The sequence below is a fragment of the Pleurodeles waltl genome, chromosome 7, assembly GCF_031143425.1.
Source record: "Pleurodeles waltl isolate 20211129_DDA chromosome 7, aPleWal1.hap1.20221129, whole genome shotgun sequence".
NCBI classification, from domain to species: domain Eukaryota; kingdom Metazoa; phylum Chordata; class Amphibia; order Caudata; family Salamandridae; genus Pleurodeles; species Pleurodeles waltl.
The window spans coordinates 809,546,575-809,556,560 of NC_090446.1; the positions used below are offsets into that span (position 1 = coordinate 809,546,575).

General features: G+C 40.7%; 1 protein-coding gene across 1 annotated transcript in view; it reads left to right on the top strand.

The window, feature by feature from the left end:
• SLIT3 (slit guidance ligand 3) overlaps window positions 1-8,649 on the top strand; it is an 892,819-nt gene extending 884,170 nt beyond the window's left edge. Inside the window, exon 36 of the mRNA XM_069199342.1 lies at window positions 7,712-8,649. Within this exon, the coding sequence (XP_069055443.1) occupies window positions 7,712-7,953 (242 nt within the window). The 3' untranslated portion in view covers window positions 7,954-8,649. The remainder of the gene's footprint in view (window positions 1-7,711) is intronic.
• Window positions 8,650-9,986: the final 1,337 nt, after the last annotated feature.

Here is a 9,986-nt window from a genome sequence, read left to right on the forward strand (position 1 = left end):
CACATATTCTGAGAGACCACCCCCCCATGCCACCTTCAAGAAGCACAGGCCTCTGCTCCAAGCACTGACACCAGCTCCTCACAGGGGCATAGATTCAGGGGGTTGCTTGGGGTGTTACACCCATTCCCCTAATAAATGTAGTTTCAGAAGACTGGATGGGTACAGTTGCTTACAGTTGGATATTGTGAGGTGTCTGTCACATTTCACCTAGCATTTATGCACACACACAGACAAAGATACACTCTCCCTCGTCTCTGTTTTGATATACCAAAACAATTTTCATTATTTTTATAGATAAGAACAGGTATTGTGTTTCTCTCACTTAGTATTCTTACCTGCTTGTCATATAATGTATTTTGATTATGCAGAAATCTGAAGTCACCCCCCCCCCCCTCCCAGTCTTACTGACTAAGCTAAGCCCCTGGTTCCTCGCTTCCAGCAGGGCACAGGGTGGCTCAGTAGTACACCAAGACCTGGTGAGGAGCCAGCAGCAGCACCGTGCGCGGGGCCTCCCACCTCTGCCATGGATATTTGAAAAAACACACACTCTTTGTATCCTAGGCATGAGTGACAGTAATTCATATGAAATACTGGCCCCAATGCTGCTGATTTGTACAGGAGTTTTTCTCCTGTAAGCATCAGCAGCATTGGGGCCTGTATTTCATGTGAATTATTGTCACACAAGAACACACAAGAACACCTGTAAGCATCATCAGCATTAGGGCCACTATTTCATATGAATTACTGTCATGTGTGCCAGGGCCACGAAAAGTTTTTTTTTTTTTTATAGCCATAGAGCGCGTATTGTTTATCAGATAAACAATACGCGTTCCATAGATATTACAAAACAGACACTCTTTGTACCCCGGCACATGTACTGGCCTCAATGCTGCTGATGTTTACAGGAGTTTATAATCTGTAAGCATCAGCAGCATTGGGGCCGGTATTCCTTAGGAATTATTGTCATGAGTGCCAGCGCCACAAACACATTTTGTGGCCCTGGCACGCGGCGTGAAAATAACGATTATTGTCACGCTGTGTGCCAGGGCCACAAAAAGTGTTATTTTTTTGATATCCATGGAACACGTATCCGTATCGTTTACCAGATAATAAACAATACGTGTTCCATAAATATTAAAAAATCAAACACTGTTTATACTCCTGGCGTGTGGGACAATAATTCATATGAAATACAAGACCCAAGGGCCACAAAAAGTGTTTGTTTTTTATATCCATGGAACGTGTATTGTTTTATCTTCTGTAAACATCAGCAGCTCTGGGGCCAGTATTTTATATGGTTATTGAATAATTATATAAAATACTGGTCCCAATGCTGCTGATGCTTACAGCAGATTAGAAATGAGCTGCATCGCCTTACACACAATTACGCCGGGGCAGGTGCTCACTACGGGAGCAGAGCTTATCTGTGCAGCACAGGGCTGCTTTAAACCTTACCTGCTGGTCCGATCGGCGGCAGGCTGAACAAGGCCGGTGGTGTAGGGCCCGGTAGTACTTCCATACTACTTGCACCACTAACGCTTTCCTGCTCTGGCTCCTTTGCTCTGCCAAACTTGCTACTCCACACCGGCACTCTCACACAAGATGAAAACTGCAGTGCTAGGGTGTGAAAGGCAGGTGGCGCACAGACGTCCTCTCCAGCTTTCCCCACCCCAGCTAAGCTCAGTTAAGCCAATCTGAGCAGCTGGTTTGGGTAAGGGCGACCAATGTTGCCTAAAAAAAAGCCTAAATGTTTTAATAATGTCATTGCGCTACCAAATTGAGGTGCTACTGAGGGGGCCTCGGCGAGCTAATGGTAGCACGCGATAGACCAGATGGAGACCCCTGATTTAAGGGCTCACATGTGCCACTGGAAAGTAGCTTCATTCCTTAAGGTCATTCCATCTGGCTTAAAGGCAACTTTACCATCATGTTCCCAAAAACTCATAATAAACATACATAACCACATTTGGCCCTATATGACAAATCTGCACAAAATTTTCCAAAAAAGTGCACTTTTTGACTAGTTTGCACATGGAAAGTTTCGAGTTGATCCGTCAAGCAAGGGCTGAGAAAAAGGAGGAGGGTCCCAAAACGCATTTGCCTCATTCATTTTTCCAGAGGAACTTTAGATACCACTACTGCCCAAAACGCTGAACGGATTTTCACCAAAGTTAACAAAAAGCTAGATCTTGGTCCATAAAGTCTGCTTTTTGAGTTTTGTCTGCACAGTGCATGTGCTGTGTTTGGGAAATTTATCGTAGTAAGAAGAAAAATATTGTAAAGGGTTTATAACCTGCCTATTACTTACCATTGGTTGCTCCCGGGTCACTTTACTTACCATTGGCTGGCTCCCATGTGGGTAATATTTTCTTGCTTCCTATTAGTCTGCGCTTATTTGCTCATTATGGGCTATCTCCCACATTGGTCCTATTGATTAGCACTCCTCCTGACCTCCCAATTCCTCCTCTCAGGCTTGAAGTCTTCATCCATGCTGTGGAGCTTGGACCTGAGGTACTTTTTTTTTTACTTTTACAGATGCACTCTCTATGAATGCATGTGGCTACAGTCCATCCACCAAGCCCTTTGTCTTTGCTTTTCCCAAGTTCCTTTTTCCTAGTTTCTATTCTTCTGTGCCTCGCACTTCACAGATTTGTGAGGAGGAAGACTGAAGATGAGCTGTTGCTACCGTCAGTCTTAGTATCTAGGACATGAAAAATGGTTAGGTGGGAGATGAGGGTCATGAACTTGTCTGCTGTCCCTACTCATGGCAATATTTTGAGTATAAATGGGTTTGCATGTTTTCTTTTGAGGAAGGTTTATTACTCGTGAGGTAGCACAGCGCCCCAGACCAATGTTATGTTTCGGAGTACTCATGGATTCGTAGGAAATTTTGGGTCGCACATGATGGAGTTTTCCATTTCAGTTTCACAAGGTGAAAATTTTAGGCTCCGCAAGTAAGCATATTTAGATTTCTGAGAAAGTATTGCATAGTAAATATGCAGCATTTTTAGTCACAAACAAAGGAGTTTGATTGTATGAAACACTTACAGGGGAGTATCTGTTGCAGTCAGAAACTATTTTAGGCCAGGCCCTGTGGTCAATCCCGCCGCTGCACCCGACCGAAGGCCTTCACTGCGTGGGGTTGGTTGCCTTCGGGTGGGTTGGCCACAAGGCCTAGCCCTTGGCTAAGCCTTGTGACCAAACCCCTGCCCCGCACTGCCAAAGGCAAACCCACAGGGCAGGGTTGGCTGCATGATGGAGGTCCTAGCCATGTACTAATTACCGCAGATAGTACATGTTACTGAACATTTCACCTAACCATAAAGTTAATTTAACCTTTGTTTTTTCAGTGAATTCAGACAGCCCTGTTCTTCCATAAGTCTGTTCAACTGCCACTCACATTTTGTTTCCACACTCCATAACACACATCCAAGGGTCATCCCATTTCAACTATTGTGTACTACGGTTGTATATGCTTGAAGAAAAATGAGGGCTTCGCAAGGCAAAATGTGTTGTCTTTGCTAATTCTTGTTTTTAGTTTGGTCACACTCACAACAAAAGTAACAGTCTGTAGGCAAAATTGAGCACCACTATAGTAGGTGATGGCTGTCAGTGGGAATGTGGGCTTTTGGCTGAATGGCTGTAGTCAGGCTGTGTGCTGCCTACAACAGTGGTTGAAAGAGCTGATGTTGCAGTCTCTTAATGCCTTCAGTTGGCGATTACCTAATCCCCACGTGTATGAAATCCCATTTGTTTTCACCAGTCACAAGAATCAGAATTGGAATATTGGAAGTCTGCGCATGATGGTTAAGCGGGTCTTCAGATGTCACGCAGAGAGGACAGAAGTTAGTGACCCTACTGTGGTTCAAGTTTTAAAATTCCGGGAACAATACTGCTTCTGGATCATTTCTAAAGCTAGATTTTAACTTGATTACATTTTAGAAGTGGCCAGTAATGCATATTCTGGTTCTAATGTTACCTTCATTAAAATACCTAAATTCGATATATGTTTTTGCTCTGTCTGGCTGGGTTTGTATCAGAATACCACCAGACTGTTCACCATGAGTGACACCGATAAGGGACTCTCAACTATTTGGTCAATGGCATGGGGGTGTATTCTTATATAAAGCTGTTGCAGAAACCTCTGGGGAGATTCAAAGTTACTTTTCCTATGTTCTTTTGCAATACTGGACAGATTAAAATGTACTGATCCTTACACCAGAATACTTACCATTACACCAGAATCCATTTAAAAAACAAAGCATGTTCTGTGCATTGAACATTATTACAAATTGAGAAAACATACACCACACCCAAGCCAGGAAATACCTTCATTTTAAATGACGTTCTAATTGCAGGACTTGTTTTCGCTGCCCGATATAGAGTGCGTACTCGTGAGCAGGACTCGTTAACATAATACAACTGTGGCCACACCTGCTTCTCAGGGAGCCAGCACAGGTGTTGTTTTCACACAGTTCACACAGGCTTCGTCGTCTGAAAAATACCTCTTAAAATGCCCTGAACAGTGGAGTTTCCTGCTACACTTGAGAAGCAGTCGCTCAGGTCATTTCTGCTAATCTGTGAACTTCTCTGACTCAAGATTCTGGAATCATCCGCTCCATATTACTTATAACCATTATTGTGTATTTAGAAGGATCCATAGTAGCCTTTTCCTCTCCATTTCTCCTTGTAGCATCATTGCCTTAGCATCATTATCTTAGAGTTTTGAACATTATTAGCATAGCATCATTATTTTAGAGGTTTGAACTGGAGGATTACCAGAGACAAACTTTCTTTTAAATCTTCTTGTAACTTATTAGGTGATCAATAGAAAATCCCTATCTTGCTTCTTATAGAGATACTTTCCAAAGTCAGGGCCCGTGTAGGCAGTGTAAGTGGCTCGTATGATCACTGCCTTCGTGCTCGTCACCTCACTGTGGGCCACAGGTCTTTGTGCAAGGATGAATTTACACACAGATGTGTTCAGAAACAAATGAATCTAATGGGCTGAGATTCATCCCACAATAAATAGCAACAAGAGACTGAGATGTAAACTCACTCACTTGAAGTCAGCTTCTTCAATGTGTTCAGATTCTCATATTGTGGATGTCTGGGCATGCTCAGCTCCCAAATTCACTGTCCAACTGTTACTCAATTCTTAAACCAACCCATCACAAGTGCAGTCACAAATATACCCTATACACAAACCGGAAAAAACACAATTCATTTAATTAAGGTAATCAAATAGAAAAGTGCATCCTGCCTGTGTGGAATGCCATTCTATGTTGTTATTTTTGCAGTTTTATTTTGTGCAGATCTGGCACGAAAAAGCATCAGATCCGTGTACAAGTGAGAATACGATAATCAGAATTATCAATATGCGTCTAAATACAGTGCTGATTTTAAGCAGAAAATACATACTATAGAAAGTGCCTACCGAAGAAACTAAATGTAGAGTGGTAGGAAGGAGCACATGCTTAGAGGAAGGCCTCACACATATTATATCTGTAAAGCGGCATCTGTTTAAATGGCATTCTGGACGAATGGAGTTCTATACCCTCATTTCCTCAATATTTCTGAGCCAAAGTTCACTGTTTGTTTTTAAAGCTAAAGCTTCCAGCCACACTTCCCCAGTGCTTTAGAGAGAGTGCTGTCCTCCCAACCTGGTCAGGTTCTGAACAAGATGGTGAGGGGAGTGAGAGTACTGGATCTTGTGAACCAAGTAATTTTAAAGAAGTGCCTGATGTATAGAGGTAGTTTATAAATAAAGGACATGTCTGAGGGCCATTTTGTCAAATCAAAATGATCACCATCCAACAGGCGACAGCAATGAGTGGATGTAACTATATCTTAGTGATTCTAATGAGCATTCCTACACACTGGTCTGGTCAGGGCTCGGGTCTTACTCATGGTTTTGAAGTTGGGCTTTAAAGTTAGATTTTGTTTGACCTTCAGTGCACCATCATTTGCTACATAGTTTTAGCATGTTGGCAGTTATAATGAAGTCTGTGATTTAGAACAAAGTACACAGATGTGGTTTTTACTTTCAGTGGTAGAAGAGATGGTAACAGAGAGGATAAATATGACTGAATTGGGAGATTAGAAGAGGTAAAGAAAATGAGAAGGAATTCTGTCATCTGGGGGTTTAGTTTAAGATGGTGTTATGATGTTGAAACTAGTCACTGTGTTACCAGTCAGAAAGTGTTCATATCTGGGACCTACATAAAGTATAGCTGCATGCCAGCTGCATATTAATGTTAAGATAAGTCAGAGTTGTGTAGTTTATCGTACAGTGGTTTTAAAATAAGTTTAAATGAGCTCAGACTGTGCAGACAAGAGGAGCAACAAAACACATTAACTTACTTTGCAGAAAGTATTTATTTAGTGAACAGGAAAACCCCCCACCACCACCAGCCGTCGATGGCCATACAAGTTGGGTGTGTATCCAGGAGGGTCTTGTGATCTACATCATGAAAATTTGAAAATAGTTTAAGAAGCATTGGTAGGAGTTGATGTAGTGGCCGATTTGAAAAGTGTCCTTCTCAGTACCAAAGCATAATCTGAGGCCTGATTGCTGTCATCCACCAGATTATTTCCTGCAATGACTTTAAACAGGAGTGGGAAATTTGTCATGGGCCAATAATTGTTGATCTCATTAATCAACATTATATATTTTTTAAAGATGTTTTGCCTGGCCAGCTCCAAAACAGTCAGGCAGTTATCTGTGAGAGAAATAGGAGTTTATTATGTTAGTACAATGTGGAATAAATTGCTGATTTGCTGATCTGACGAGTGTAGGTGAACTGGGACTAGCTGAGTAACTGGAAGGCTTAAGGGCTAAACTGATGTGGATAAGTTCTTTGAGGAAACTAAGTCAAAGGTCTGCCACCTGGAAGGAGTTTCTTCAAATAGGTAGAGCTGGTGTAATGGGTTATGGAGAAATGGTACAGAAATATATTGTATCTTGCAGTGCAATGATTTTATGATTGTATGGGCAAAAATCATGAATGGGACTTTGTTTCTGTCTGCAAAATTGGTCACATTAGTGTTTGTAAAAAAAAAAACCTTGCCTTGAGTATATTGTGAGTTTTCCAAATCAACCTGCATTATATCAGTATTCTGCAAGTCAAATGCAGGGCCACTGAAATTATGGACCAGGGGAGCACCACATGTTATGGCAGGGTTTACTAAATTATGTAGCAGCAAAAGTCAATTATGTGGCATAATGTGGGACATTTGTGATAATATTATTTCATTATTTTGTAAGGTTTTTACATGTTAATACTGTCAGGGCAAATATTTTACCTTTTTAGTACCAGTTTAACAACCAAATACAGGAATAAGCAACTGAAAGATGGCCAGTTAACCTTTGTGAACGGCCTTCCACTGTGGGCTAACACATGTCGCTACATTTTTAGTAATGTTCGATCCATTTGATCTAAAAACAACTTTTTTGTTAAAATCAGAAAATTATGCAGCAAAAAATGGAATATTAGAAGATTATGCAGCAATTGCGGTAATTCCATAATTATGGAAATAAACCTGTGGCCGCATAATCACATAGTTCCAGGGGTCCTGGTCATAGGTCGATATATCTAAACTCAACAACAGCACATGTAAATTGGCTTATTTTCAATAACATCTTTTTATTATAGTTCACAGAATATACTATTTCCTTAATAAGATTTATTTGCTTTCACCCACTGTGCAGCAGAGGATCTTTGCCAAGGTGAAGTCATCCGAGAAATCATCCGCAAGCAGCAAGGATACACCTCCTGTGCAACAACATCCAAGGTGCCACGGATGGAATGCCGGGGTACCTGCAACAACGACCAGTGCTGCACACCAGTGAGGAGCAAACGGCGGAAATACATGTTTCAATGCCTGGACGGCTCCTCCTTTACAGAAGAACTGGAAAGATTTGTGGAATGTGGCTGCTCAAATTGCTTATAATCATTCTGCTGTCGACCATCACTTCAAGAAGCTCCAGAGTACTCACAGTATCAATATGGGACCTGTTTTCTTTCAGAGTGAAGAGCAAGAAGATAAGAATATTAAGTATATTGTAAAATAAACAAAAAATAGAACCTATTTTTATTATGGAAAGTGACTATTTTCATCTTTTATTATATAAAGTATCACACCGTTTGGGTATATGTATCATATAGTGAGTTATTTTTACCATGAACATTTTTTAATAGTTGTACAAATAATAATAATTAAAAAATGATAATAATAAACTGCAGCCTTCCTAAGGTCTCAATTCTGAAAACTTAGATGTGCTTTAAAGCACTTAGGGACAGCCCCAGAATGAGATTTGCTATTTCTGGGTAAGAAGTATGGCACCTTAATTATTAGTCATGGGCTTTAGTTCTCTTTGGAGGAGGAGGAGGCTTTAGTTGATACACTAACATTGTAAAATGCAGAAGCAGCCATAAATCCCTTTAACCAACATTTGCCTTCCAATGGGCCCCTCACAGGCCTCTGGGACTTCCGGTCTACCATAAGCAACAGCATTAGCCTGACGCTCCAAGACATGCTATTTGTTGGAAGAATGCAGCCAAAAAGGCTTTAAGTTAAATGTATATGCTCCATGAGAGTTTGTAGAGAATGCAAGAAACCATCCAAAATATATTTGCAGAAACACAATTGTTCCTTTCTTTCATTTTTTTGATCAAATTTCAATATCAATATACTATTTAACATCTTTTGTTTCCATCAGTGTTTTATAACTGCCACATACGCTTAAAATGGCATACCCAGCACCCAAACTGAACAGTTTCTTATGTTTTAACGATAAAAAAATGAAATTCGTTTTTTTCTATTGCTCTGTAATGTAACAAGTGGAGTGCGTTGCTCAATAGCTTTCACCCATAATTGTGAAATCAAAATGTGAAGTTTAAATCTCCAGTACTTGATTTGGGACAGAAGAACCTTAAACTCACTGAAAAGATATCGTCATCTTATGAGACAGCCATTGTAGCCAATTTGGAAGGGAATGTTGTTTCGAATTACGTGAAGGACAAACCGTAAATTTTCTCAGAAAACAGCCTTTTGTTTTCGACTTCTGGACAAAATAACCTGCCGCGAGGGCAAGTTGGGTCGGGGCTCGGATGTTTGATTCCTGGAGGCTGAAAATGCGTCTCCCTTTCCTGAGTAAGAAAGCACAGTACTCTTCCGAGCTTGTTTCAGTTCACTGTGATCCAATGTGAAATTGTTGATTTTTGTGTCCCAGTTCAACCGCAACAAACGGTAAATGATACTTTTTATGATTTTATTAATTTGTGCAGTGTACGTTATCCTCCTCCCTTTGAACTCTGTGTTTACTGACAACCGCGATTTGCCACAACTGAGGTCTCAAACTAAATTCATATTGCAGTCCCAACAGATTCCTCCAAAAGCATACACTTATGTTCAGCCCATGCTTCCTTCTCCTTGCGTGTCTTATGTAGAGCTGATAACATTATTTTGCATCTCCCGAAGCCAAGCTCATAACAAATATCTTCCTCGTTATTTTCAGAAAATAAATAAAAAATGGGGCTGCCACCATGTTCTTGCTGCATATTTGATACCTGCAGAGAGTAGAACTTTGAAAGGCCATGCCACTGAAAAATTGAATTACACAGCCACCATTTGGGCAATGACATGTTAAGGTGAAAGGAAATGCAAATTATGAATGTCATAGTGGAATCTTTTTAAATATGGTTTTTGTGCATGTTTTGTTTTAAAAACTGAAAAAGACTGCAGAATGTATTAGGCTACTGTATCATTAATGTGACATGCTTAAAGCCAAACACAATCCCCTTTCTTTGCTGACGTCAACCTTCTTGTAGCTCACAAGGCTGCTTCTCAATAGGTAGTGACTGGTCAATCAAGTATGGAGACACACAAAGGTTGATTGCTTTTTTTACAACATGTGTCTATGGCCACCAGCTGTAATAGAAGTGACTCTATGTTTGTCATTATGAGTGACCTGGTGGGAAACC